Raw genomic sequence first — 27,970 nt, 5'->3', positions numbered from 1 at the left:
TAACTACAGCCCAGGAAGTGTTTTGTGAATGGTGAAAATCAAACCCTTTGCTTGAGGCCTGCTGTTTGCCTGACCTGGAGCTACCTTCTCCTCTGTCCACACCAGAAACAGGCCGAGTTCAGAACTCTTCCCGTGCGGATCAGATACAGGTGAGTCATAGGGCTTGCAGCAGACCCAAAGCACTATCGGCTGCTCCTTCCGGAGCTGTGGAACGAACCATGGTGAGCATCCAGCCATGTCTCTAGGGTGGTCTAGGTCTTGACTTGCTCTGTCAAGTTGTTTGATCTCTCTCCCAAGTCCATTTCAGATACTACTGTGTTGATACTTCCAATACTTTTTTTTTTTTTTTTTTAGTAGGACCCCCTGGTTAAGGGCTGTGGTACTCCCTCCACCTGCTGCTTGCTGTTAGTCCCCTATCTGTGGGGATCTGCCGGTCAAGATCCCAATGCCATCCTGTGGGTGAGTGTTGTGTATGCTAGCTAGGGGTAGAAAACAGTGTTGTTGGTGAGAAAAAAATAATGGAAGTAAGAATCAGGTGTAGAGGGGAAAAAGAACACCTTATACTAGGAACTACTGGAGAGCTGGAGGACTAGGTTCACAGTGAGTTAGACTGCTGTCGCTGCTGCTCCTCCTCACTTGTATAAAGAGAGAGAAGAGTTTGTGATGACCAGTCCAATACAACTACTTTTCTGCCTTCTGCAGGCCCTGCAGCTGCAGCATTTCAAAACATTTTTGTACAGAGAGAGATCAGGTGGCAGACCTTTTTAAAGCCTGATTATTTATTGATTTGTTACTGTCTTTAGAGTCTAATTGACAAGACACATGCTCTTCACCGTCAATCCAAATGGGTGCTCTGTTGTTGGGACGTCAGCAACATGGTATAAAGAAATGGGATTAGCACCAGGGTTAATCTATGGTTAGGTTCTGCTTGGGCAGCCACTGTGGTCCAGCACTGTCCTGTGGTCCTGTAGCCTGCCAGAGAGCATCTGGCTTGGGCAAGTCCCAGGAAGATGGTCCATCTGCCCATTCCCCCAGAGCAGATGGCCTTTATCTGGCAGCTCTAACAGTGCAAGAATGCTGCAGCTGAACTACTATGTAGCTCTGTGTAAAACTGCAACTTCCTGCCTATGCTTTACCTTGGTGCTGAGAGTTACCGGGTGGCAAATGCAGTGCTGATTTTTAAAAAGGGTTCAAATGAGAACCACAGACCAATAAAATTGATATCTAGAATGAGCAAGAGATTAGACACTATAATAGAAAAAGGAATGAATATGACATTAAAGAAAGAGTCCCTATCTACTTTGGTAAAGGCAAATCTCGTCTTGAAAAAACACTGGAGTTCTCTGAGGGACTTAGCAAGCTTGTGGATAAGGGAGATCTGGCTGATACAGTTTGCTTGGATTTGACAAGTTTCCCCTCATCAAAGACTTTTAAAGAGAACTAAAGACTTTTTAAAGAGAACTAAAGCCATGGCATAAGAGAGAGGAAGATTTTTTTCTTGAGTAAAGAATTAGTAGAAAATAAGAAATGGAAGATGGGCATAAATATCCAGTTTTCACAGCAAAGGGTAGTCACCAGTGGTCAGATCACTAGGGTCTGAGCTGGGATATGTGCTGTTCAGTATATTCCTAAATGACCTGGAAAAAGAGGGTAAACAGTGAGATGAGAAAATTGGCTGATGGCAGAAAGATATTTAGGATAATAGAGTGGGAGTCAACTGTGAAAAACTGCAGAACGAACTTATGATAGAGAATGGGTGGGTAATAGAACAGCAGATGAAATTCAAAATGGGTATATGTAAAGCAATGTTCATGGAGGAAAATAATTCAAACTTCACCTATAAAAAAAGAACTCTGAAATGATCATAACCTCTCTGGAGTAAGACTGTGATCTCATAATACATAAGTGCATGCAAATGTTAGCTCAATGCTCAGGTGCAGTGAACAAATAAGCAGAAATCATAGTTATGTCTTTGTATATGTCCATGTCTCACCAACATCTTGAATGCTATGTGCAGTTCTGGGGTCCCACTTCATCCTCATCTCCAAAATGATATAGCAGAGTTGGAAAAGGCTCAGAGAAGGACAGTAAAGATGATTAGAGATGTAGAATAGCTCTGTACACAGAACATCTAAATAGGGTTGGAGTCTTCAGCCTGGAAAAGAGCTAAGGAAGGAATCAGAAGTTACAGGTCTCTAAATTCATGAGTGGCTTGGAGGGAGTGAGTAGGAACCAGAGGAATCAGTCATTGATTTTTTCTTTCATTACAACAGTCGGTTGTTAATAAAAATGGGCAGGGAACAGGTCATAAGCAAACCAAAGGAGGTGGTGGTTCTGTAGTTCAGCAGTGGAACTGCTTGTCAAAGGATGCTAAATATCTTGTGGATTCAAAGATTGACTCTACAAGTTAGTGAGGGCATTGTCCAAGTGAGCCCTGAACATCTCCAAGACTGGAGATTGCCCAGCCTCTCTGGGCACCTGTGCCGTTGCTGAACCACTCTTGGGCAGGAGTGTGTGTGTGGAATTGTTCCTATATCTATTCAGAATTTCTCTTGATGCAAGTTATGCCTGTTGCCTCTTGTCCTTTTGCTGTGTCCCTCTGAGAAGGATCTGGCTCCATCATTGCTAACCTCTCCTTCCCTGCCCCTTTAGGTAGTGTCAGACTATTAAATCCCTCCTCAATCCCTCCTCAGCCTTCTCCAGGCTGAACAAAACCAGCTCCCTCTGCCTATCTTCATGTGTCTCATCACTGGACTTTCTGCAGTTTGTCAATGTCCTTTTTCTTTTTTTTCTCCCCAGTAGTCCATATGTGAGCATCTTTTAATTGGCTCCTTCATTTATCCTCCTTTCTAAATTGATTCCTGTGCCCGTTGTGGCCTAGCTCCACAAAGGATTTAGAAGATAAGGTTCTACAGTTTGTGTTGTACTGAAGGCCAGACTACACCATAAGAATAATCTCTTTGATGCTGAAATCTCTTGACCTGTTAATTACATGAAGAAAGTATTTCAGTGGCTCAATTAGTTTGTTGTTGTATGCGCCAACTTTTACAGAGAACAGCTTCAAAGATACCAAGCAATTGCTTCTCTAAATTTAACCCACTGTGATATTTGCCCAGCTTATCAGTTGGAACTCTTCACCGGTAGTTTTTTATTATCTGTCTTGGTGTCTTTGATCTGGATCACCTGTGCACACCTAGTTCTTTTCTGACGTGGAAGCAATTACAAGTATAAATTCACTTTGTAAATTATGTGATTTGGGATTTGTATCCGCACAGACACTGCCTTATGGGCTACACTGCTCCCAGTGGTTTGCCTAACTGGAGGATACCGAATTACATGGGTTTAGCTCTAACTTACCCTTTCTATCCTGATTGGGGCTCTTTGGCACCTTGTTCCTTCCGCACTCCCCTGTGTCCCAGTAACATTCTCTTCCTTGGACAGATTTTCTGCTTCGTCCAGTTCATAAAGTGCAGAGATGCCTTGGTTTTACTTTTGTCTGCTATGGCTTCCTATCAACCCCACATAATCTAATATCCTTTTGATAGCAGGAGTTCCCTTTTGGGACTTCTGCCCAGAGCTTCTCTTGCTCTGGTCTGCCTCTTTTCTGTCTTTGAGTGCAGCCCATTCTTTGTGTAAAGGCTATTCCCTTGGGCCACAATTCTCTGGGCCTTTAAAGTTTCCCATGTTTTAGGTCTGTACAGTAGGCGCCCTGCAACTTACCATGTCCCTGCTGATCATCTATGTGAAACTGGAAGCATTTCAAATGAAGGTGGTGTAGATGCCTAAATCGTCTTTCTAGCAATAAAGCTTCGCTTCCTATTCTCTCCTGTACTTCCCTTTGTTGCTAGTTTCAATATCTCCCTTGGCCACGAGTTATGTCTTGGCCATTACTAGCAGTCTGTTCAGCTGCTTTGCAGGATTTCCCAGTCTGGTGGTGTGCAGAGAAGTTTGTAGCTGCCCATATTTGAAATTAGCAAATCTTTTACTGTTCCTGCTGCCCGCACTTCACGCCTCAGCTACCACACAGAGTAGCTGTGATATGGCCCCAGGGAAGAGTCAGGCTCTCTTACCATTTGGATTGCCCTCTTTGGCCACCCCATAGCTCTCAATCTTTCATGAGAATTGCAGACCTTAAAGCCAGTGCTAAGAGAAGAGGCAGTCATGGGCTGTAAACTGTTAGTTTTCTTCTTATTTGGTTGTCCAAATTGACAAGTTTAGCCTCTGTATGCTGTCTTGGGACCTTGCAGGTGCTAGACTGCACTCTTTTGAAACTGTCTGTGCCAGCCTTAGCTGATAACTGTTTGTCCTGCTCTGTGCCTGCTTTTCTCAGTGGATTCACCTGCCTCTAAGCTACTAATGCTTCTGTCACAGGAACATTCTGGAGCCAGGCTGTGTTTTGGGAATGGGTGGGAAGACAATGCTGTGCTCAGAGTGCTAGCCTGGGCCGCAAAGCCTGCAAGTCTGTTCTGGGTTTGCACAGATTCCCTCTGTGGCTGTATAGAGCGCATAGGATATTTATCTGCCCAGAGGGTAGCTGTGTGACTTATTCATTGATGAGCTGGAGCATGGAGGTTTCAGCTAGGTAGCTGAGAGCAGCCCGGGAGAACCCAAGCGGGGTGGCTGGTCAAAAACTCAAATGTTTCATTGCTGAATGTATGCTAGCATGTGCTGCCTGCTTTAGCTTTTGCAGATGCATGGGTGACCTCAGGCAGCTGTGGTGCACTTGGCACTACTGCAAGGACTTGTTGGGGGGGGAGGCATTGATGTCTGTTACTGGCCCCTTAGGGAGCAAGGGGAAGAGATGGCTTGTAGAACTGAACTTTGCGAGCATGGCTGGGATCCAAGAAGCACTTGGTGAGTCAACTCCACTGTGAAAAAAGGCAAGGACCCCAAAATAATGGGGGGAGGAGGAGGAAAGACGCAAAATGAGAAGCAGAAGTGTGTGCAAAGCAGCTTGGGGCTGGGGAGTCGATGGCTCAGAGCGCTTCCTGTTCCTGGAGCTGCGCGTGCCCAGCTGCGCGCCAGGTTACTCTTGTCTGTGCTGAACAGCAGTGCACAGAGGACCAGGAGAATAAGGGACGTGTCCAGAGTGAGGTTGATGGAGACGGGCTGAATGGACTAACAATAGATACCAGGAGAGCTACATGGCCAGCTCCCAAGAGACACGGAAACAGCTTGGTGTTGGGCGCTCCGGCACAGACCTCCGACTTCCCTTTTCTCACCAGCACAGAGAGATCTTTCCTCTGTGTTTGTTGAGTTGCTTTGGTGGTAGCCAGTTGGCCCCCTTTCCTCTCCCCCTCCACAATGGTGAGGTAAGAGGGACTGAGAGGTGTGTGGGTAGGGAGAGGGACCAGGGATGTAGGACAGAACAGAGGGGATCATCCTGGTAGTTGTATCTCAGTTGAAACCTTTCATGGACTGGGGCATGTATCATAGATGAAAGGTTTTATTATGTTCCTGCTGGCTGTCACCTGTATGGATGTGGGATCCCTCTAGGGGTGCCGGCTGAGGACTGTCCTACTTCACTGTACAAATTTCCACAAATAATGCCCGGTATTTTTCACTCACTCGGTCCTGTTTTTGTCTCTTCTGCTAGGTGGTTTCACCGTGACCTGAGTGGGCTGGAAGCTGAAGCCTTGCTGAAGGGACGGGGTGTCCATGGGAGCTTTCTAGCCAGGCCCAGTCGGAAGAATCAGGGAGACTTTTCTCTTTCAGTTCGGTAGGTAACTTAGACCCCAGCTTCTGCCTTTCCAGGGTTACATATTCAGAATGCTTAGGTCCTCCTGTGTCCTGGCCTCTCCTTCACCCTACTTTTATTCCTTTGAGTTCTCTCCAAGCTGTAAAAGGTCTGGAGTTTCCCATCATCTTCCAGACCTTCCCTCAAGTTGCCCCAGGAGCTTTCCAGTCCTCTCCTTTCACTGAGCTGGTTTGCTCTAGTTCCATGGCAGGAGATAATGCAGGGACTCCAACTTTTCTGCAGCTTTTCCAACCTCCTCACTGGACTGCTTTCTGCATCATCCCACAGGGTTGGTGACCAGGTAACCCACATCCGTATCCAGAATACCGGGGATTTCTATGACCTGTATGGAGGGGAGAAGTTTGCCACCTTGTCAGAACTAGTGGAGTACTACACGCAGCAACAGGGTTCATTGCAGGACAAAGATGGAACCATCATTGACCTGCGGTACCCGCTCAACTGCTCTGACCCCACTACAGAAAGGTATGGAGAAATCTAAGCAGTTGGTGTGTCTGTGCTGAGACCTCCTTTGTGTTTCATGGCCTGTGACTGTGCCACTATCCCTAAGGCCAACCCTGCAGAATCAGTGTCTCCTGCCTCCCACACCTTCCTATGTTTTCATAGGGGCAGCATCCCCAGGAATAGCTGCATATACCTTTCCCATCACAGCAGACCCAGTAGGGCCCTATTTGTATTTGTTTTCTTGTTGTCTGTGTTATTTATATCCTGTTTCTAAGCGCAAAGGTTGTAGCATTAGTTCCATGTCTGTAGCGGTCCCCAGAGTGAAAAGATGTGTGACAGCCTTCAGCCCTGCCCCAGACCTCCATGGTTATTCCAGGCCTGGGTGACTCATGTAGCTAAGAGTAGGGCCATGTTCCCCTGCTATTCCTGGCCTGCTCAGTCTTCTTCCTGTCCCCACTTTGCATATGTCTCTGACACCAAGTTACTAAATCAAATCAGGTGGTTTTACCCTTGTGTTGTACTTTCAGGCTCTTTGATGCAGCACGGGGAGCAATCATGTTGTTCTCTGGGAGGTGGGCGGATTCCTGTGTGGGGATCAGACAGGTCCGCCCTATGCACCTGGAGACAGGGGACAAGACGCCATGTGAGAAGCACCTGGGCACCCCCACGCTTGTGCAGGGCTGCCAGGGTGCAGTCTGCACCCTAGCCATCCTTTCCAGTCAAGGCCGTTGGGTTGTGGCCCTGCAGTTTCCTCCCTTCCTCCCTGCGGTTGGAAACTTCTTCCCCCCCCCCCCCCCCAAGCTCTTACGAAAGCTCCTCTCACTCTCTCCCCAAGAGATTTTCCATCACGTGGTTTCAAAGAGCTGGGCTCCACTAGAGGGGGAGGAGGGAGAACAGGACCCATTAACTCCTTCCTACCTGTGAAGGGGAAGCCCAGAGACCTTCTTGAGCAGGAGGGGAATCAATCGTTTCCCAGGGAGCATCCTGGGCACTGGCGGATAGTGGCTGGACACTTCCTTGGGAAGCAGATCGGAGCAGAAATTTATAATTACCATGCAACGGAAGTCACCAGCTATTTCTTGCAGGGTATGGGGTAAGGATCAAAAGGAATTAAAGCTGGACACTGCTAGCCGAGGCATAATAGCTCTCTGCCACATCTTACTCTTGGAATGACTCCCAAGATATATAGAGGAATGTATGGGTTTGGCCAGATGCAGGAGTTGCATGAGTCCAGAGAAGGGGTGAATGAATACCTGGCTGCTTCTGTGAGTGTCTCCTGAATCAGATTTTTAACTCTGGGGAATAGATAGCAGAAGAGCCGTAACAACATGAAATTCACCGTAGGTAGCAATACCATCCTAGGCCTCCACCATTAGTTGCTCTGTGGCCAGCAAACCCATTCCTGAGGCTCTACCTATGCTGGCTTGTCTACTAAGCATCAGTGCAGCCTTTACTGCAGTGTGTGCAGTGACACATGGACCACGTCTGACCCTTGTTGCAGTCCCTGAGGTGAGCAGAAGCAGGGAGAGGCATTTCAAGACAGCCTGATGCAACAGCTACCTGCTTTTGAAATACTGTTCACCAGGGGGAGACACCCCAAGTGGCTGCAGCTCCAGCTGCCAAGAGACCTTTGTGGAAGCAGGACAGAGCCACAGTGAACATAGCCTCTGGCTGGTGTGACTGCTTCACTGCAAAGGCCCCTAACTGCAGAGCCCAATGCACAACTCCAGCTGGAGACAGGGATGTCCCAGAACTGGAGGGGCCTGTCTGAGCCAGACCCAGCCTTGCCTGGAAGAGAAGAGCCCACATCTGCTCCCTGCCATTGAGCTGGGAAGGACTGAAGGGAATGGGACAGGAGCACGAGGACCGTGGTGACCCCTGGGCAGAGATGGGTCCAGACCCAGTAGAACCTCCAGGAGTGGGATGGTTCAGAGCAATTCCAGTGCCTAGAACATCTCATGGCTCTCATCTTGCTACAGTTTGTTTCTGTGCTTCTCTAATTGCTGGCTCAGCAGCACCCCTAGCACCCTCTGACATGGTCCAAAGAGACTGTGGAGCTTGAAACAGGCATGAGGAAATGAAGGATCTTCACAGAGACAACCTGGGACATATCTGGGGTTCCTGTAGGGCCAGAGCCCTGGGGTAGGAGGAGAGGATAGGATTGTCCCATCTCTCAGCCTGCTTCTGTTGACCATCCCTTGCACCCACATCCCACAGTAGGAGGGAAATCCCACCAGGCAGGCATGCACACCACAGAGATGTTTGTAGGTGAGACGGGGCTTGGCAGTAGCTGTGCCATCTGCACCAAGCTTGTGTCACTCTGCTCCCTGGGGCAGCCTTGAAGCAGGGCAGAGAATGCCTCAGTCAGATGGGGACACTCCCTGCCTTGTGGTGAGAGGACAGCTGGAGCTGCTGGCTGGGTCCATGCAGTGTGGATGGGAACATTCACATGGATCAGCAACAGTGAATGATACCAGGAGCAGAACATGGGCTCCAGGTGGCTACCGGTCTCCACCCCCATGGCCAGGCTGATCGCTACAGTGTGATGTGTTCAGAGTGTAGGAATTACCCTTTGATTAAAAAGGTGACTGAGTTTCAGAGAGAGGGATTATTGCTAGAGGTCTAAGAAAAGTATCTTTCCCTAGGATCGTTCTTTGATGGGTATGATCTCAACCCAGCAATCTGGGTGCTGCTAAATCAGGTGGGAGAGTTTCTGACTCACTGGGCATTTATTTTTGTTTCCTTAGTGTCTGAGTTTCAAAAGCATCCTGCAGCAGTAAGGCTGGAATCTATGGAGCCTGCCCATGCTGGGAGGTGCTGAATCCCACAGGCTACCCTCCCCCAGTTGGGTCTTCAAGCTAGCAAACATTGCTTACCTGTGTGTTTGTGTATCACACAACTGAATCCCACTTGGTGCTTTCCCCCTTTGTCCTGTGTTAACAGCATTCTGCCTGCCTGGTCCCAGAATCACAGAACGGTTGAGGTTGGAAGGGACCTCTGGAGATCCATCTAGTCCAACCTCCCTGCTCAAGCAGGGTCATCTAGAGCACATTGCACAGGATCACGTCCAGACAGCTTTTGAATATCTCCAGCGAAGGAGACTCCACCACCTCTCTGGGCAACCTGTTCCAGTGCTCTGTCACCCTCACAGAAAGAAGTTTTTCCACATGTTCAGATGGAACTTCCTGCGTTTCAGTTTGTGCCCGTTGCCTCTTGTCCTGTCGCTGGGCACCACTGAGAAGAGTCTGGCCTCATCCTCTTGACACCCCCCTTTCAGATATTTGTACACATTGATCAGATATCCCCCCCCCCCTCAGTCTTCTCTTCTCCAGCCTGAACAGGCCCAGCTCTCTCAGCCTTTCCTCATAGGAGAGATGCTCCAGTCCTCTAATCATCTTGGTAGCCCTCCGCTGGACTCTCTCCAGTAGTGCCATGTCTCTCTTGTACTGGGCAGCCCAGAACTGGACACAGTACTCCAGGCGTGGCCTCCCCAGGGCTGAGTAGAGGGGGAGGAGCACCTCCCTCCACCTGGCTGGCAACGCTCTGCCTAATGCAGCCCAGCATACCATTGGCTCTCCTGGCCACCAGGGCGCATTGTTGGCTCATGATCGACTTGTTGTCCACCAGGACTCCCAGCTCCCTTCTCTGAGGAGCTGCTTTCCAGCAGGTCAGCCCCCAGCCTGCACTGGTGCATGGGGTTATTCCTCCCAAGGTGCAGGATCCTGCTCCTCACTTGGTTTCCCTCTCTCTCTGTCTCTCTGTCTCTCTCATTCTCTCTGTCTCTCTCTTTCCTTCCCCTCTCCTAGTGTTGCTGCCCCTCGCTCCTCAGCTCAAGGGCATCCACCTATTTGCATCTCCACCTCTCTTCTGCTCTGCTCTTGTTTTTTTGTAGGTGGTACCATGGCCATCTGTCTGGCCCTGCAGCTGAGTCACTGCTCCAGACCAAGGCCACCCCTTGGACCTTCTTAGTGCGGGAGAGTCTCAGCAAACCTGGGGATTTTGTCCTGTCTGTTCTGACTGACCAACTTAAACCTGGGTCCGATGCTGCATCAGCTGGGACAACCAGTGCCTCTGGGCCCCGGCTCAAAGTCACCCACATCAAGATCATGTGTGAGGTGAGCAGGGTAGAAGGAGAAAAGGAGAGGGAGAGGAAGAGGCCTCTGCCTGTCTCTGCTGATCATGTCCCTAAAAGCATGGGGGAGCTTGATTACTGCCAAGAGTGTCTGTGAAATTGAAGTAGAGCAATGACCTTGCAGGTTTCTTATGTCCTTGCTCAGGACAGGGTGCCCATGGGCAATGCTGGGTGCTCAAACACAGGAGGAAAGAAGGTTAGGTGTGTCTGAAAACTCTAGCACAGGGAGTGTTTGGTGAAGGAGAGAGAAGGATTCATAGTCTAATGATGAGCTTATGAAAGAGATGAAGAGGTTAAAAACTTTTGGAGGAGGAGAGAAATCTGCAGGATCTCCATACCTAGTCTGGAGGATGTTACCAACCTGTCTGTCACAAGTTCTCCTATCTTTATCCTGTGGAATGATGCAGGGAGTGGAGGAGAATTTCAGGGCAGATGATTGAGCTTAAATGAGAGCTGAACGTATCTCTGGGTTTCTATCCACTCAGGAGAAGAGGAGTCAGTTCGCCATGTTATGAGCTTAACATTCTCAGGGCAAACTACTATTTGACCTCCTTGCCAGAGAAAACACTCTTCCAGATAGCACAGAGCGGTGCTAGTGCTTTGTACTCCAGTGTTACCTTTTCCCTAAGCATTGTCAGATTTGGCTGTAGGAATGTTATAGGATGTAACGCATTATTGCTCTATTCAGAATGGACGCTACACAGTTGGAGGTGCTGAAGTGTTTGACAGCTTGGCAGAGCTGGTGGAGCATTTCAAGAAGACTGGGATTGAGGAGGTTTCCGGCTCCTTTGTGTACCTAAAGCAGGTAAATCCTGTTTCCTCAACTCAGAGATCCTTTGGAAGGGTCCACTTGCTGCTGGTTTCTGCTTTGTGTCCCTCCCTTCCTTTTCTGCAGAGCACACAGAGGAGACTTGACTCTCCAGCAGCATCTATCTCTCTTGACAACCCTTTCTCTTTTTCCCAGCCCTACTACGCTACTAGGGTGAATGCTGCTGACATTGAGAATAGAGTGCTGGAGCTGAACAAGAAGATTCTGGCTGAGGAAACATCCAAGGCTGGATTCTGGGAGGAATTTGATGTAAGCAACTGTGGTGGAGGATGGTCATACAGCTTTTTGGGAAGTCCTTGCTCACCACCTCTTCTCCATCTGTAATTTCGTCCTAGACACACATTTCTTAGGCAGTCCTGTCAATTCTTGTCATTCTCTCTCTGAAAAAATTCTGTTTGGATCCTGTTCCGGTAGGGTGTGAGTATAATCTTGAAGTGAACCTAGTGAGGTAGAAATGTGCTTTTTCATGGATGGGAGACCAGTCACCCAGGGTCAGGCCATGAACCTTGGACTTTTCTAGTCTAGGTTTACTTTTCAATTCTCTGCTCCCCTAGAAGCATGTTCATGTAGCCTCAGAGTTGCCACTGTTCCTCTGAGTCCCCCCATCTCCCCTGTCACAGATTGTCATGATTGCTCTCTGTTCTGCTCTCAGAGCCTGCAAAAACAGGAAGCCAAGCACCTGTATGACCGTCATGAAGGTCAGAGACCTGAGAACAAGAGCAAGAACCGGTACAAGAACATCTTGCCCTGTGAGTCTTGCTTCACCACTGTTTAAAAAAAAAAAAAAAAAAAAAGAAAGGGCAAATAGAGACAGATGCGATGAAGAGCTGTCCAAGATATCGCTGGCTCTGCCTCAGCCTGCTCTATCCTCCAGAGTGGGGACAGGTTACAAGGTGTGCAGCATTGGGGATTTAGGAGCTGATTGGAGAGGTCACAGCCTTTCCATACCCTTGAAGGAGGGAGGGACGCATCAGTCTTATTTGCTGGTAGTGTGGTCTGGCTCAGTGGAAGAGAGAGAGAGAGATGTGTGAGATTGGTCTGACCCCCAGAGGAGGAGAGATGAAAATATGTGGCAGGATGCATGCACTGGGTAATGTGAATGAGGTGGCGTGGGGCAGGGAAGGAGCTCCACAGAGCAGAGCAGAGCACAGCTCATTACGCTTATTGCACTGTTGATTCTTTCACTGCAACTCCAGTCGATCACTCCAGAGTCATCCTCCAAGGAAGGGATCCAAAGATCCCTGGATCTGACTATATCAATGCCAACTATGTCAAGGTGAGTCTTTGCCAAAGATGGCTATATGTCTGAACTGGGGAGAAGGGGTTGCCTGATCACTGCAGCCCTCCTGCTCTTCCCAATCCACCCACAGAACAACCTGATCAGCCCAGATGAATGCACCAAGACCTACATTGCCAGCCAAGGCTGCCTGGATGCCACAGTCAATGACTTCTGGCAGATGGTGTGGCAGGAGAACACGCGCATTATTGTGATGACCACACGGGAAGTAGAAAAAGGACGGGTAAGTAGCTGTTTGCAGCTGTTTGTCTTGGGCCTGCGCTCTTATGTCCTTCAACTGCTGCTCTTTTCTTTCTCTCTTCCTCTCCTTCTCCCCATCCTCATCCTGTCTCCCTCCTCTGTCTGCACAGACCAAATGTGTGCCCTACTGGCCAGAGGTGGGCAGCACAAAAGAATATGGTTCCTACCTTGTGGAGAACGCTGGGGAACACGATGCATTGGAGTACAAACTCCGGCAACTCTGTGTGTGGCCGATAAATGACGTGAGTGTGCTAAGCCAGGGTTTGTCAGGGTGCCCGTGGGTCTAACAGAGGCTGTATGTCCTAGGCTGGGAATTGCTGGGTGCGGTGGTGATGCTGCCGCTGTATTACTCCTGGGGGGGGGGGTGTCACATTTCACCTGGCTTGGGTTGGTCATTTGACAGGACCAAGGAGTGAACAGGAGCAAGAGATTCCCTTTGGCTTCAGATCCACCTCTCCTAGGACAGAGGCCAGGACTGGGCTGTAGCTTTGCTAGTGGGATGTTCTGTTATTATCAGGGTAAGACTACACGTGAGATCTGGCACTACCAATACCTGAGTTGGCCTGACCATGGCGTTCCCAGTGAACCAGGAGGAGTGCTCAGCTTCCTGGATCAAATCAACCAGAAGCAGGAGAGTATCCCAAATGCTGGGCCTATTCTGGTGCATTGCAGGTGGGTACAAAGGCTGGGTTTTGAAGCCCTCTCCATCCCTCTTATATGGTGAGACATAGAAAGTCTCTATACTGTTGCACCACTCATTTCCCCAGGACTTGTGAGTGAAGCACCTGCCAGCCCTGGTATTTCCTTTTCCCTCTTTGACATCCCCAAACAAAGGGTGCCCGTTGCATCCTTTACTCTTTTGTGGCATTGCTGAACAGCTGTTATAAGTGCTGCCTCCTTCCCAGAAGCAGCTGCATTTTGCTTCAGGACCCTGGTTCACACCTAGCTGGGTGGGTGTAGATACCCTAGTAAAGGCAACTCTGACCACTGCTTGTCCTCTTCTTGCAGTGCTGGGATTGGCCGCACCGGGACTATCATCGTCATTGATATGATAGTGGAAACAATCTCCACCAAGGGTAAGAGGCCCTTGCAGTGTCCTGAAATGGACTGACCCAGCAGGGTTGTGCCCTTAGACCCGCTGCAGGGGCTGAAAACATGGGAGAGATCCTGTGCTGCTGCACAGTTGAACTGTATCCACTCACTGTAGCTTTAGCTTTCTCTGAGCATGGGCTCTTCAACCAGGACCAGGTCTGAAGGATGCTGAGCAGGAAGGAGGGATGAGAGGACTCCTGTAAAGAGCATGAAGGGCAGTGGAGAGCTCCCAGCTGAGCTCCCCTGTGCCTGCTTTTGATGGAGAATGGGAGAGGGGAGGGGTCAGCAAACATGCCCATAAACATTTCTGGTGCCCCCTGCTAGGGCTGGACTGTGACATCGACATCCAGAAGACCATCCAGATGGTGAGGGCCCAGCGCTCAGGGATGGTGCAGACAGAGGCCCAATACAAGTTCATCTACATGGCCATTTGCCAGTTCATAGAGACCACCAAGAAAAAGCTGGAAGTCATCCAGGTGAGAAAAGGGACTCTACATTCCCACCCTATGCATCTGTGCCCTGCATGGTGCTGGCTCTGAGCCCAAGTGCTTCCTAAGGCTCTAGCTATCACTGGGACCTGCACAGACTGTGACGGTGCACTGCGATTTGACTCCCTTCCTCACCCTTTAAAATTCAATGGACAATAGTGGTAGCTCGAGTCCCAGTCCCTTCTGAATAACTAAACAGCAATAGGTTTTAGCGCAGTTATGTCAACCACATTCTGTGTAACTTCTCCACCAAGTGCTGTTTAGTTACAAGCTGAATCGAAGACAGGCATAGACTTTGCTCTCTCCTTTCCTCTTCGTCCTTCCCATCCTGGTTCTGTAGCTGCCCCCCAAACCCTTGTGGAAAGGGTAGGAAATCTTTTCTCCTACTAGCTAAGTGGCATCTTTTAGCTCTACCTGTATGTAGCCTCTGGCAGCATCCACCAGCTGCTGCTTAATATTCTTTATTTAGCTGACACATAGCACTATCGGACATGCCAGCGCCTCTAGAAATTAGTTGCCCCACTACTCACCTACGTACAAGGAGGCATTAGCAGTCTTACTGCTCCCTTCTGTGATAGCAGTGGGTAGAGTGCACCAAGAGCCTGAGGACTTCTGCAGTCCACCCACCTTCACCCAGAACGATGCACTGGTAACAGCTGTAACTCTTCCATGATATCTTTCCTGCTTCTCCCAGACCTCACTCTTCTTAGCTTAGCTTTTCTCTCCTGCAGGCTCAGAAAGGGAAGCCCAACGAGTCTGAATATGGCAACATCACCTACCCGCCCGCTGTGAGGAACATGCATGCCAAGGCCACACGAAAAACCTCCAAGTAAGAGCTGCCCTAAGCCAGATGCTTTTTGCCATGGTCTCCCTACTGCCTTGGCTAGCTTTTTGCTCCTGTTCACTTTTTTACGTGGTCTTATAGGCAGAAAGAGGAGTCAACGGTTTATGAGAACTTGGGGAAGAAGGAGGAGAAGGTGAGGAAACAGCGCTCCTCAGAGAAGAAACTGAAAGGTTCACTAAAGAAAAAATAAACATAAGTTGCAGGTAGCCCCTTGAGGTTTTGAACCTGGGGTACAGGACTGGAGCTCATGTCCAGGCTAGCTTGTCTCACATCCCTCTCTTGGACTGGAACTAGACCTTCTGTGTTTCTTCCATGCAATCTTTCAATGCTATGAACCATGCTGCTTTCCAGCTCAGCTGACTGCCCTCTTTATCCCTTGCCTGGGCAGGCCAGCTAAGTCTCCCCCTGCCCCTTCATCACTCATTAACAGGAAAAATCACATCCCGTCTTTCCATTTCTCTCTGAGCACTGGAGGCCAGACTCACCTCTGTTGTGTCAGCTTCAGCTCCTGCTCTTCTAGCAGAAAGAACTTTATAGGAGCTACATCTCCACCCACTGCTGTGAGTTGGGGTTTAGCCTGTTTGTGTTCTGGCTCCCTGAAGCCTCATCTTTTAAAGTCTGGCATTTTGGCTACTTCCAACTTGTCAGTGATTCAACAGAAAACTTCCTTTTTCCTTAACCCTAACCCTCCATACCATGTTCTTTTGTCTGTCTGCTCCTTGGATAATGTAAATATACTAGAATTTGATATGATGGCTATGTTTTCTTCTTTGTCTGTAAATAAATGTGTATTTGTTTGAATGCTAGGTCCCTAAAGCTTTCTCCATAATTATTCTTTTTATACATACATATATACACACACACACACACACACACACACACACACTCACTCACTCTCTTGACTTCACTTACAGCCCTGCAGAGGCTTACAAGAATGGCTCTTAGCTTAATTTTCCTGTCTTCCTGCAACCTTCAGTCTCCTTAACAGAAGCCATTAATTATGGTGGCTACTGGCTGTGTGGCTTTTGAGTGCTGGTAGTTAGCAGGTAAGTCCAAGCACAGAAAGTTAGTTGTGAAAAGCTCAGGAGTAGGCTTTTGCACCTAAATTATGGTATTTGGAGAAGTTATTTTCCCTCCCAAGGCCATGGTCATTTTGTCATCTGTCTTCGGTGGCATTCAACTGACTTGGACAGTAAGTCATGATTAAGTGCTGCTTCAGCAAACAATAATGAACTGCAGTGCCTGAGTATTCTTTCCCATGCATCAGGGGGCAGAACTGCAATTTCATCTTTATAGAGAAAACGGACCAGGGCCTGGCTATATTGTGCCGTCACTGCAACGTGGCATTCCCACCACTACTTCTGTGAATGCCAGAAAGCACCCCTGAGCACTGGCAATTCATCCTTGCTGGTGTTAGAACGGACCTCGGTCTGATTTTTAAAGCCTTGCTAATTAAAACTAGGCCCCAGCCTGGGACCTGTAACTAGGAATCATTTGAGACACTGCTGAGATGGTTTGGATATGGTCACAGCTCAACAGTGCACACCCGAACCTTTCATGGCATTTGGTCGGCTTTGAGCCCAAGCAACATGCTGGAGACCCTTTAAAATGCAAGTAAAGACACTGCTTAAGCTGTGGATGTTTGATATTCATAGAAAAAGATGGATTAGGTGGCTGGGGCTAGGACAGGGTTAGAGCTGATGGCTGGAAGGGAAGTCTTGGAAGAAGACTGCGCTAAAATTGACAAAGCGGCCTAGGACCCAGACTAGGATAGCTCAGGAATTTGGGACAGATGATTTCATCTGGTCTGAGACAAACATAGGCCCTGTCTGGGAAGAAAAGAGGATTCAGGGAATTGAATAATCAGTAGCTTTCAGCTGTCTGACACAGGAACATGCTGAACACCTTCAAAGTCTAGCTCTAATTTTCCCATGCTTCGCTGCAGGGACCCCAGGACTCAGGTCCTTTCCTCTCAGTCTTAAACTACAAATCCAGATTTTGGGGATGGGGTGGGCAGAAAGGAAGAATGAGGCATACCTTGAACTCTGATCCATGTAGCTTGTAAAACTGGAAGTGTGAAGCACATGTCTGGCAGCTGGTAATGTGAAGCAGCTACCACTTGCTACAAACAAGCTAGAAGCAGACAAAACCACATCCTTTTAACCACACACCATCGCAGAGCATATGCCCACACTCAGGCTCTTGGACTGAATGAGGAAAGTTCCCCCATTGACCAGGGAGTCACAAGATGATGGGCAAAGATGCAGTTAAGCAACTCGGGCTAAGCTGCCTGCTTTGATCTGGTGCCAAATGCATGAACAGAGCCCAAGCAAGATTTATCCGCGTGCAAAGGAGCGGACAAGCAGCGTGGATTCTGGACCGACTGAGCCATGCCAACATACACAATAGCTTCCCTCAAGCCAATAGCGTATGACACAGGCACACTAATAATGCACATACAGAAGAATCCACCCCATTGTTAGAACAAGCAACTTCACCTTTTGTCTAGCCTACAGGCAAGGAAAGCTACTGGGGATAGATTACAGCATCAGGGACAAGTACCACACAGCGTCCTGTGCATACTGGGGGAAATTCTGCCTCTTCACAACTGTAGGCTCTGCCTCAAGCAAGCAATGGCAGAAACACCGCCACAGTGGAAATCCAGACATAGCTGGTTGTGGAGCACATGGCTGAGAAAGCCACCTCTGCTGGAGACACATAGCTGAGCAACAGTAAATTGGGAGCAAGGACACTGGGCACTATCATTTGATGTGACAAGCAAACTTGTCTAGAAGTGCTGGAAAGATAGAAGATGGTACTTCAAAGCCCAGCTCATGGAAAGCGTGTAGCCTCTCTTATAGTGAGCTAACAAGCCTGTGCATTCACCAGCTGGCTTTGCAACTCTATTGCTAAGAAACTAGACACAAGAAATGGTTACTAGGGAAACAATGGACAAAGAGGTAAAACTTGAAACCTGTGGCCCTATACTGCGTCCCACCTCTGACCAGTGCCGCATATCCTCTTCTGAGCACTGAGGCTACAGACTTACTCTCAGGGAATGCCTCCTTTTGCTTTAGGCTCCTGGCTAGCTTCGGTGGACAGGGTGCAATTCACCTCCTTCTGAAATGCAGCCACAGCAGAAAGCAAGGCATGCCAACGGTCAGCCTAACCTTTCCCCAAAGCCCTACAACACCAACAGGTTTACAGGCCTCAGTGGAATTCTTTGCTTTCTGCTTCACAAGCATAAGAGGTCCCCTAATGGCCTCCCTTCTTCCTTGGAGAGGTTACATTGGAGTTTCCTAGTTTTCTGTGTGAAAGCTCCAGATCCTAAATCTGGTACAGGGCAGCCTAGTGAGTCAGAGAAATAGTTATCCCTGAGGCAGACAACATTTTGCCTGTGAAAGCCAAGCATAGAAGAGAATTTAACTAGCAGAGAAAGATTTTCCCATGTTTTTGGCTAGGTAAGTGGAGAAAAAAAGAGGTGCAACAATAGAGCCCAGGACACAGTAAGTACATGCTGGCGCAAGGCATAAAAACAGGTAAATCTAAGCTCATCTTCAGCATCTGTTAGGCAGGTTAGAAGAAACTGGCCCCGGTCATCCATGCAGCCGTACGGTACGAGCATCTACACCTGCTCAACATCTCCCCACCCTGTGATCTGTCAATGAACAAGAGGCTATTTCTCTTGCTCCTTTCCCATAGCATCCTGATTTTGCTTGCAACCAAATGAAAGCTGGGTCCCACAAAATAACATATACCTCTTTCAGCCACTGAGCATGCTTGGACATAGAATAATTTCTTTTTGTTTTAATTTTTACAAATGTTTGAAAGAATCACTGAGTAGATAGTGACACAAATAGGTTTTCCAGCAGTTACAGGTGCCCAGTTAATTACACTTTCTTGAGCTTAGCTTCAGGTTCTCTTGTGATCAGGAGGGAAAGAAAAACAAGACTTACTAGAAAAAAGCCTGGTGGTGATGGCAGCAGAACTCACTGACTTGGGGGGAAAAAAAAAAAAAAAGAGAGAAAGAGAGAGAGAGAAAGAAAAAAAAAAAAGAAGGTCTGAGTCTACTGTATAGAAATCTAAACATCAGTGAAGATTAGAGGTGAATTACTAGATCCACATGGGCTCATACCAGTAGGTAAATTTATCTGGTGGGGTAAGGAAGGGATTACAGCTGCCCAGTGGTAAAGCCCAATCCCATAGCTAGGTCACCACAGACCGAGCTGGGGCAGGAGAACCGAACCCAGCTACTGGATTAAGGATTCCAAAACGAGGGCAAATGATGCTAGTAGAAGGAATTCAAAGCTCCTCACAGGCATCTTCTGCTGGTCAGTGCCAGTGGTTCTAGGAAGCTTTAGTTCTTTCATTTCTTCCCTTGTTTGAGTAGGAGACTGTCACTGAAAGGGAGACAGAAATGAGTCATTAGTCCCAAAAGCACAGGCAAAATTGAGCCAGACCCTTACTGCAGGACTGGGAGCCAACCCAAAGGATTTGGGCTTCAACCTTGGTTAATAAATGCCTATTTCAAAACCCCTTAAGCCTGCTGAGAGGAATAAGATGAAACATGATCAAACAGGCAACCAGAGATGCCATGGAAAAGAAACCATCTCTGACTTCCTCTCTTTATTTTAAACTTTCAGCTGCATACTATTGACTTGGCTGGCACTGCCTCGTCCTGTAAACACTGGACAGATTAGGCAGAAGCCAAACTCCCTCCAGCTATGAGAGCAGGGAATGAAGTACGCTGGCATGGACTGGAAAGCTTTTGGAGAGTTAGTGATAACAAGGAGACAAGAAGATTTCCTACTAACTGCCAGTCTGCAGCCCTCTGTTAACCCTATACGCAGAACGAATCAAAGGACACTCTTCAGTTCACTACTCTTGCCTTCCCTACGCAAGGTTCTTCACAGGACACACAGCCCCAGTTCCTGAACATCTGCTAATTGATGCAGATGTTTGTGTAGCCTCTGCAAGGAAGGGATGCAAGTTTCACATCACAAACGAGCGCTGAGATAGAGACGGAATGAACTAATGCCCAGAAAGGTCCAAGACAGCAACATCCCAGGCTCCAGACAAACATGCACCCTCCCTTTCCAAGTACTCACAAAAAAATCAAAATAAAAATCAGTGCCTTACCTTCCTCTGTGCAGCAGGGATGCATTAAGGGGAAGAAGGGAAGAAAAAAAAAAAAAAAAGTAAAACAATTAGATTTAACACGCTCTTAGGTTTTTGCAGTAAGCAAGACTGCTCCCAACTTGGCTCTATCCTCTGGCATCAGAGTCTTCTCAGAGGAAAGATCCTGAGAGAGCTCCAGAAAGGGAACCAGCTTCACAGGTAAGGTGCAGGTAAATCCACCCACAACAAAATCTACCCACAACAGCCCTCCGTCCCCTTTACCTGGTAAAGCCCTCATCCTGCAGGTTCAGCACCAAGTTATCTGCTGTGAGATACACACGGTTTTGTGAAGCAGCAATCTGAAAGAGAAATCCATGACAGAGGTTATATAAAACAAGTATTAAAGAAACAAGGAGGAAGGGCATTAATAAAGAATCTGTCTCCCCTCCAGACACAATGTGGAATCATAGTGCAGGCTTTGCACTTGTGAACGTTATGTTTGATCCTGCTTAGGACTTTGCCAGTGAGGGGAGAGGGAATAACATGAAAAAGAACCCCCTATGAAGCAGAATTGGCCTGTCTCCCCATTTAGGCTCAAACTGTGTTTAAGCACATTTAATATGAACAGAAGTTTCTGCATGATAGGTCTCTATTTTAGATAACTGAACCAGGGGACTAACAATTTAGCCGTTAACACTATATATATATATTTACATTTCAATTCAGAGTGCCTATCCAGTCTTGTTTGTATTTGCTTACGGTTCTACCTAAGTCAACACAATTCCCAAAAATGGCTTTGTCATGTCCAGACTTCCCATTCCAGTGCCATCAGACTTTCTATTAAGGAGTGCTCATTCTTTCTCCCTGTCAGACAGATCTTTGACCCCAGGCTTATCTGTTCCCCATTCATCAGTCTGCAGGAAACCAGGAGCTTTTGGCAGCTGCAGCTGGATGTAGGTGATAGAATCTGATGTGGATCTGGCCTTGTCATGTGAACAGCATGAACTCGTAGCCTCACATCTAATTGCCGATCACTGCTGGCTAAGCCTTACGCTCTTCTTGAGCAGAGAAGGGCTCAGCAGGGACAAAGGTCAGGACAGGACAGTCACATTCGCCTTAAAATCATCATGTGGCCACTGGGTTGGGAGCGGCAGCACAAGGAAACGCAGGAGGAAGAAAGAAATTCTGTGCCCCGCTACTTACCGTTTTTGAAATGTTCTGAGCAGCTCGGATCTTACGTAGCTTGATGTAGCCTGGATTCCTGCTCAGAGCTTCACCGAGGTACAGAGGAGCACAAGTTAAGGAAAAATCTGCTAGCAGAAGCCCCTCCATCCTCAAGGAATTCTTTCTAAACCACATCATCAAATATCTTGAGAAAAATGATCCCAATCACTTCCACCTCTGGGTAGGGATATTTTTACTTACCCATATGAAGAACAACAGGGTTATGGTCACAAACAGCCAATAAGCATTAAACCTTACAACAGGGAGTGCAAGCTCATGGCCTACTCTGCTCTGACCTGTAATCCCACTCCAGCTGACTGCAGGGGGAAAAAAATATAGCTTTAAGTAGATCTCGTGTCATCCCATCGGTCTCCTAAACGTGAACCTAATAATGCAACAGATTCTCAGGACTGTCAGTCTCACAAACCACCTCCCACAAAGTCTCCCAAAGATGGATATCATCTTGGCAGCTGTAGCTTCCCCTTCAGCCTGAACAATCTTTTGCTTCTGCTCCTGCTTGGCCTTCTCCACCAGGAACTGTGCGCGCTGTGCCTCCTGTTGGGCTGTACAGGGAACAACCAAAAGCATTCAGAGAAGATCCTATCCTCCCAAACCCTCCAGCAGAATCCCACAGATGAGGCCTGGTGGCTCATGCTTCCCAAGGAAATGATAGCATTCAGGAGCCATACTCGCAACTAGGAAACATATCTGAGGGTACTTTTTTTCTAACCAACAATGACAGCACCCTCTAAACATAATCCCCGTTGTGATAGTCCTAGTTTGGAAGAGGAACCTCTACAGCTTTGGGAAGTCAGTCCAACTGATGTTCCAGCCCATTAGCAATGACCCAACGTTTTCTGACGATACTCGTGAAATAACCTGGTTAGACATTACTAAGGAAGCCAAAATCTACAACTTTGCAATTGTGTCCATGCAACAGCACAGAGACACTAGCCCAAATTCAGATTTCTTGTTCAATAATTCAGCAGAAATGCAAAGGAAATTCACCCTTTCTAGGTGTAAATTGAACTCACCCACTTGCTTAGCTTCCACAGCTGCTGTGTATTCACGACTGAAGCTTAGCTCTGTGATAGCCACATCATCCAGGATGAGGCTGAAATCCTTGGCTCTCTCTGTCAGTTCTCGTCGAATAAGCAGGGACACCTGAAACACAAATATGGAAAAAAGAATACCACACAGAGGCTACTTCTTGCTTCCTGTGCCCTCCAAAACAGAAGCACAACTGCCCCTCACAATTCACTCACATTGGCCCTGAGGGAAGGATTACCTAAAACAAACCCCCGAAACACAGACATTAATATCTGTCCCTGAATTTGTCATCTCTTAAGAAAATCTGCATATTCATAGCTATTTAGAAAGCTCTTAAAAGCAAATATAGTTTATTTATAATTATTAACTATTACAATTAAGTAACATTGCAAAAATAAAAGAACGTTCTTGAAAGTGTTTTGTTTCCACAGCCTGCCACATCTAGTTCCACAGCTCCCACATGTGTTTTCACAACAAGTATTTATCTCTCCACCGTGAATGTCATTGTTCTGGGTTTGACTGTCTCATCCTTATACTCGAAGAAAATAAGAAATCCTGCTCCCCACTGCCATATGTCAAAGACACATCTCTTATCTACTGTTGCTACTCAATTTTTTTTCTAATCTCTCTGTAGGAGAGGAGTCTTTAGATCTTTTGATTTCTTCTGCTTATCTCCGAGTTGCCTTGGGTTTGCCAGTACCTTTTTCAGACAGGCTGACAAGTCCCAGACAAAACGTTGGATTTAAATGGAAGTTACTGCTACGGTATCACATCCTTGACCGTTCTAGGATTTGTTTTCACTTTTATTGCAGCTCTTCACTGAGCAGAATTCTAAAGCAGTGCCAGAATGCTTTACTGAGTGAACTGTGAGCAAAGAACTATGTAAAGTCACTTCATTTCCTTCTCAGTATCAAGGGCTTCAATATTCATCACTTCACAGTCATCGGCATTGGCTGAATTTATGACAGGAGAGGAAATAAAATTGTTTGTTCAGAAGTTTCAGAGATAATCTAACAGTCTTCACTGCTTCTGATAAATCTAAATCAACTGCCGACATTGTTTCCTTACGTTCTCCCTTTCCATTCACTCTCCTTACACAAGATTCATAACAAATTTATTCAGTGCACATTATACGGCCTAGGACAGAACCTGGAAGTCCCTGGTATGGATCAATTATCTGGACAAGATCTGGCCAACCAGTCCTGCTCTTTGTTTTCACGGATCAGAAAACAGTTAAGAGATGCTTTGTATTTCATCCTCCTGGCAACTTACCGTCTATAGTAGTAGATCTTCTCTAAAACCTATTAAAAGGAATCTAAGTAAGATCAGCAAGTTACATCTCCTCAGCAGGGGCAGGTGGCAGCTACTCTCAGAATCCTTGACAATCAAGCTCTCAGAACATGACATTTCAGGGGTAGGGTTTTTTTTTGTTTGTTTTTAATTATTTCTATCACTTTGCAACCATCCTGGTTACACTTTTAACTTTTTCCAAAACCAGAAACATTTGCTATCTGTTAGTTTTCTGAAACAGCACTGTCCATCACTGAAAGGTTATCATTTTCTTAGCAGCTCATCTATCTTTCCAGATCCTTTAGAGCTGTTTAAATTTGCTTTGACAGCTCTTCTGAGGCCCATGCAGGGCCAAGGTAACCATTTTTTAAAGCCAGTTCTGCTAATACCTGTGGAGTCTGGTCTAAGTCAGCTCTCCCTCCCCCATCGCTACACCATAGCGCTTTTTTCCCCATCTCTACACTGAGCATCCACTTTTCTTCCCATAACCTAGTGCTACAAAATTGGTGTTTGCACCTCTATTGGAATCAAACTGTAAGCAGGACACAGTTGCACATCCTTCCCATTTGGATGCTTCTGCCAGCAGCCTAAAACATAGCTATCCTTTATCTGCTACAACATTTCCCACATGCAGCGTTTAGATATTCCTTTGTAATCTGAACATAAGTCTTCTCCGAAGAGTCACCTGGGCTCTCTGAGTGATGAGCTGTGAAGCGTTGAACTTGGCGACCACGCTCTTGAGCACTTCGTTAACAATGGAAGGCAGCACTCGCTCCTCGTAGTCCAGGCCCAGGCGCTGGTACATGCTGGGTAGCTCAGCAGCATTGGGGCGCGTGAGAACACGCAGGGAGATGTTCACCATCTGCAAGTCTGCAAGGAAGGGAGACAAGCAGGGCCACAACCCCGGCTGGGCTCGCCCCCCACCCAGTGCTGCCAGGGCCTCCTGTGTGAGCCGGCGAGGCGGCTCTTACCTTTGGAGCCAGTGGGAGATGAGATCTTGCGTGGCCGGGCCCGGATGTCGTAGATGATGGGGTACTGGAACCAGGGGATCCTGCGGCGGGACACACACCCGTCACACGGGGCGGCCGACGCGGCGCAGAGACCCGCTACAGGGGGCAGCCAGGGCCGCGGCAGGGGCCCGGCTCGGGGGGCGGTCCCTACCTGAAGTGGAGCCCCTCGGCGAGGATGGTGTCCTGCTGGACGCCGCCGATGCGGTTGAAGAAGATGGCCCGCTGGCCGCCTTCCACTGCGGGGAGGGAGGAGGAGCAGGATCAGCGCGGCGGGCGGAGGGGCGGCAGAGCGGGAGGAAGGGAAGGAGGGAGCAAGGGACTCACCGATGAAAACGGACTCGCGGACGCCGTAGGCCAGGGCGCCGGCGCCCAGGAGCAGCTTGAGGGCGGTGCCGACGCCGCGGGGCCCCGCCGGCAGCCGCCCCGCCAGATCCTTCAGGTTCTGCGCCATGGCCGCGCCGCGCTGCGCCGCGCCGCGCGCCGAGCCGGGAAGGACACCGGAAGGTCCCGCCGCCGAGGCGCTCCGGGAGGAAACCGCAATGATAGCAGGGCCCCCGCCTTGGCCACCGTCCTGGGCGGCCGCGCTGTGTTCCGGAAGTGGACCCGGCCGGAACGGGTTAGCAGCTGCCTTGAGGCCGCAGCCAGAGCGCCATCTTGGATCGCTGCGGCGTCCAATTGGCGGCTGGGGAACAGGAGGCAATCGGCTACAGCGGAAGTGAGGTAAGGGGGCGGGGCCTCGTCCCATGTGGTCGGGCTCTCGGAAGATGGCGGCGCCCATACGGCCTCGCGAGGAAGCTGGCGAGGACTCTGGCCTGGAGGCGAAGCGGGCCCGGGGCCAGCGGCGGCTCCTGGTGGTGCTGGAGGGGGCGAGTCTGGAGACGGTGAAGGTGCCGGGGGTGGGCGGGTCGGGGCCGGGGCCCGGGCCGGAAGCCGGGCGTTGCCCACTTGTGCGTGTTTTGCCCGTAGGTGGGGAAGGCGTTCGAGCTGCTCAACTGCGACAAACACAAAGCGCTGCTGCTGCGAAGCGGCCGAGACCCCGGCGAGGTGCGGCCGGACATCACCCACCAGGTACTCGTTGCAGCCCGGCACTGCCAGGCTCTGTCCTGGTCCGTAGCGTGCTGCTGCAGTGTGGCCTGAGAGCCGCAGGGAAGCCACCCCTGAAATCTACTTGTACCCCTGGAACAGGAGGGAATTTGGCCTTCCTCACTGTGTGTATGTTTTAGAAGCTCTTTTTATTTGTATATTTCTACATCTTTTATATTGGCATTTATATTTTTTTTATATCTGTATTTATTCCTCTTTGCCTGTATATAGGATTGTTTCTTTTTAATGTTCCAGCAGACCCTGTACAGCCAGATGGACTCATTTCTGCCTTAGCATCAGTCCCTCTTTCACGTACAGGGCCTAAGTCTTAACTTGTGCAAGATTCTCCTCTTTCATGCCTTTTCTATTTCTACTGCTGCTACATGTCTTTCTATTTCAGAGTCTCCTGATGCTCATGGACAGCCCACTGAATCGGGCTGGTCTCCTGCAGGTTTACATCCATACCCAGAAGAATGTTCTAATCGAAGTCAATCCCCAGACCAGGATCCCAAGAACTTTTGATCGGTTCTGTGGTCTTATGGGTAAGTGATTCAAACTGCCCACCTGCCACGAAACAATACAGGAGGGTGGTTAGGAGTGGAAGGATTTTGGGAAGAGTCAAAAAACTGCCAGTCTTGAAAGTCTGAAAATCAGGAAAGAGTGAAAAAAGAAAATGCTGTTTTCTGAGTTTCAAGATGTATACCCCAATTATTCATTCTTTAGCAGAATTGGGAGTAATGGAATGAGACTGTGCTTGCACTAAAATAACTCAACGATCAGTGTTTGTTAGGGCTGCTTTAGAAAATACTGTGAAATCTAAAGATGGACTTCTTGTCTAGTTTAGCTAGCTCTAATGACTTTACAGAGGATAAAATTCCTCCAGCAAAAGAACACACTGCTTAACTGATTTTCTTCTCTTTCTTGCTAGTTCAGTTGTTGCATAAGCTTAGTGTTCGAGCAGCTGATGGGCCACAGAAGTTGTTGAAGGTAAACATTCTTTGACCTTTTAGGGGTAATCTCACAACATTCCTCCCCTGCAGCTAGGGATATAGGAGGGATTTTGTCTGCACAGTGGACTTAGCTAAGTGGGCGATCTGTTATGTCTGCCCCGTTATCTTTATGCTCTCTGCAGGTGATTAAAAATCCAGTCAGTGATCATCTCCCTGTGGGCTGCATGAAGATAGGTACTTCCTTTGCAGTTCCCAAAGTGTCAGACCCGCGTGAACTGGTTCCTGCAGCAGAACCAGTTGCCGTTGTTGTGGGAGCTTTTGCCCATGGTTCGGTAAGTGCATGTATTTCCAACGTGGGGTTGCAAGGATCTCTGTCAGAATAGCTGTCAGTGTTAATCTGTACACGCTGTTCTGTTCCATTTTTTTGTTTGGCTGTTCCCTCTGACTCCTCTCCAAGGTAGGCTTATATCAAGAAACTATTCAACTCTGCAACACTTAAGCCTTGCCTCCCCCCCAAGAGAGAGTACAGGTGAGGGTTAGCAGTTTTCCTGTGCTCCACTGTGGCTGTGTTAAATCTTGGATGAAGCACAGCCATGTGGGAGAAATGCTGTGCCCCTTCTAGCAAGGGAATTAGGATTAAGTGAAAACTTGCAGCTTAACATCTCTCTCTTCCCCCCAGGTCAATGTTGACTATACAGAAAAGATGGTCTCTATCAGTAACTATCCCCTCTCTGCTGCCCTGACATGTGCCAAGATTACTACTGCCTTTGAGGAAGTCTGGGGAGTGGTATGAGCTTCTGCCTCTAGCCCTTGTCCTGGTGGACTCCAGATTCTGGAGGGGCTTTTTTACTCAGGCTTGGACCTTGTGCAACCTTGAACTCCTGGGAAGACTTCAGTTTCTTCTTTGTAGCTTCTGGAGCAATGACACTTTAAAGGGACTGCCCCCGTCATTCTTCCTATTAAAGGTCACTTTTGATAAGAAGGCTTGTGTATTCTGCTTTTTCATGTGAGTAGGGCAGAGTTTGTCTTTATAGCAGGGACACAGCCCAAAGCTGACTTAGAACTTAAGTTCTCAGCTGTGCCCTGCTTGACCCATAGCTTGTGTTACTCGATCCTTTAGAATT

General features: G+C 48.2%; 3 protein-coding genes across 9 annotated transcripts; 2 read left to right on the top strand and 1 right to left on the bottom strand.

Annotated features, from left to right (window-relative positions):
• The first annotated feature begins 9 nt into the window (after positions 1 to 9).
• On the top strand, positions 10 to 15,922 carry PTPN6 (protein tyrosine phosphatase non-receptor type 6). Of its 3 annotated transcripts, none has more exons than XM_068956959.1 (16): positions 10 to 149; positions 358 to 459; positions 5,597 to 5,719; positions 6,026 to 6,220; positions 10,092 to 10,314; positions 11,020 to 11,136; positions 11,296 to 11,409; positions 11,813 to 11,909; positions 12,357 to 12,436; positions 12,531 to 12,680; positions 12,808 to 12,939; positions 13,215 to 13,369; positions 13,706 to 13,773; positions 14,114 to 14,265; positions 15,009 to 15,106; positions 15,203 to 15,922. In XM_068956959.1, the coding sequence occupies exons 2-16, from the start codon at positions 446 to 448 to the stop codon at positions 15,309 to 15,311; spliced, it is 1,827 nt and encodes a 608-aa protein (XP_068813060.1). In that variant the 5' UTR covers positions 10 to 149; positions 358 to 445; the 3' UTR covers positions 15,312 to 15,922. The 3 variants fall into 3 exon arrangements, with proteins under 3 accessions (XP_068813060.1, XP_009683429.1, XP_009683430.1); XM_009685134.2 differs by having other exon boundaries at positions 355 to 459; XM_009685135.2 differs by lacking the exons at positions 10 to 149; positions 358 to 459 and adding an exon at positions 4,971 to 5,312.
• Positions 15,923 to 18,913: 2,991 nt separating this feature from the next.
• PHB2 (prohibitin 2) lies at positions 18,914 to 25,591 on the bottom strand. 2 transcript variants are annotated; one of them, XM_068957028.1, is made up of 9 exons: positions 25,138 to 25,591; positions 24,965 to 25,049; positions 24,775 to 24,854; positions 24,489 to 24,673; positions 22,498 to 22,627; positions 21,923 to 22,026; positions 21,443 to 21,520; positions 20,522 to 20,598; positions 18,914 to 20,266 (listed from the first exon to the last, which is right to left on the bottom strand). In XM_068957028.1, the coding sequence occupies exons 1-9, from the start codon at positions 25,589 to 25,591 to the stop codon at positions 20,257 to 20,259; spliced, it is 1,203 nt and encodes a 400-aa protein (XP_068813129.1). In that variant the 3' UTR covers positions 18,914 to 20,256. The 2 variants fall into 2 exon arrangements, with proteins under 2 accessions (XP_068813129.1, XP_068813118.1); XM_068957017.1 differs by having other exon boundaries at positions 18,914 to 19,521.
• On the top strand, positions 25,555 to 27,828 carry EMG1 (EMG1 N1-specific pseudouridine methyltransferase). Of its 4 annotated transcripts, none has more exons than XM_068957075.1 (7): positions 25,557 to 25,700; positions 25,780 to 25,881; positions 26,297 to 26,438; positions 26,825 to 26,883; positions 27,029 to 27,178; positions 27,308 to 27,375; positions 27,526 to 27,828. In XM_068957075.1, the coding sequence occupies exons 1-7, from the start codon at positions 25,557 to 25,559 to the stop codon at positions 27,587 to 27,589; spliced, it is 729 nt and encodes a 242-aa protein (XP_068813176.1). In that variant the 3' UTR covers positions 27,590 to 27,828. The 4 variants fall into 4 exon arrangements, with proteins under 4 accessions (XP_068813184.1, XP_068813176.1, XP_068813190.1 ...); XM_068957089.1 differs by having other exon boundaries at positions 27,304 to 27,375; XM_068957097.1 differs by having other exon boundaries at positions 27,029 to 27,182.
• The last annotated feature ends 142 nt before the right edge of the window (positions 27,829 to 27,970 follow it).

Source organism: Struthio camelus, chromosome 1 (assembly GCF_040807025.1).
Source record: "Struthio camelus isolate bStrCam1 chromosome 1, bStrCam1.hap1, whole genome shotgun sequence".
Classification (NCBI taxonomy): domain Eukaryota; kingdom Metazoa; phylum Chordata; class Aves; order Struthioniformes; family Struthionidae; genus Struthio; species Struthio camelus.
Note: the sequence above shows the minus strand (reverse complement) of the source record. Positions and strands in the feature narration are given on the sequence as shown.

What these genes read in the sequence shown, in the direction of transcription:
- PTPN6 (XM_068956959.1), top strand. An exon ending in CCTTTGTGTACCTAAAGCAG is followed by an intron (nt 11,137 to 11,295) that starts GTAAATCCTGTT and finishes TCTTTTTCCCAG; the next exon opens with CCCTACTACGCTACTAGGGT. An exon ending in GCCACACGAAAAACCTCCAA is followed by an intron (nt 15,107 to 15,202) that starts GTAAGAGCTGCC and finishes GTGGTCTTATAG; the next exon opens with GCAGAAAGAGGAGTCAACGG.
- EMG1 (XM_068957075.1), top strand. Translation starts at nt 25,557, where the DNA reads ATGTGGTCGGGCTCTCGGAAGATGGCGGCGCCCATACGGCCTCGCGAG. An exon ending in CGAGTCTGGAGACGGTGAAG is followed by an intron (nt 25,701 to 25,779) that starts GTGCCGGGGGTG and finishes TTTTGCCCGTAG; the next exon opens with GTGGGGAAGGCGTTCGAGCT. An exon ending in CCCCCCAAGAGAGAGTACAG is followed by an intron (nt 27,376 to 27,525) that starts GTGAGGGTTAGC and finishes TCTTCCCCCCAG; the next exon opens with GTCAATGTTGACTATACAGA.
- PHB2 (XM_068957017.1), bottom strand. Translation starts at nt 25,591, where the DNA reads ATGGGCGCCGCCATCTTCCGAGAGCCCGACCACATGGGACGAGGCCCC. An exon ending in ATCTCCCACTGGCTCCAAAG is followed by an intron (nt 24,674 to 24,774) that starts GTAAGAGCCGCC and finishes CCTTCCTTGCAG; the next exon opens with ACTTGCAGATGGTGAACATC. An exon ending in AAGCTACAGCTGCCAAGATG is followed by an intron (nt 21,521 to 21,922) that starts ATATCCATCTTT and finishes GCTCCTCTGTAC; the next exon opens with CTCGGTGAAGCTCTGAGCAG.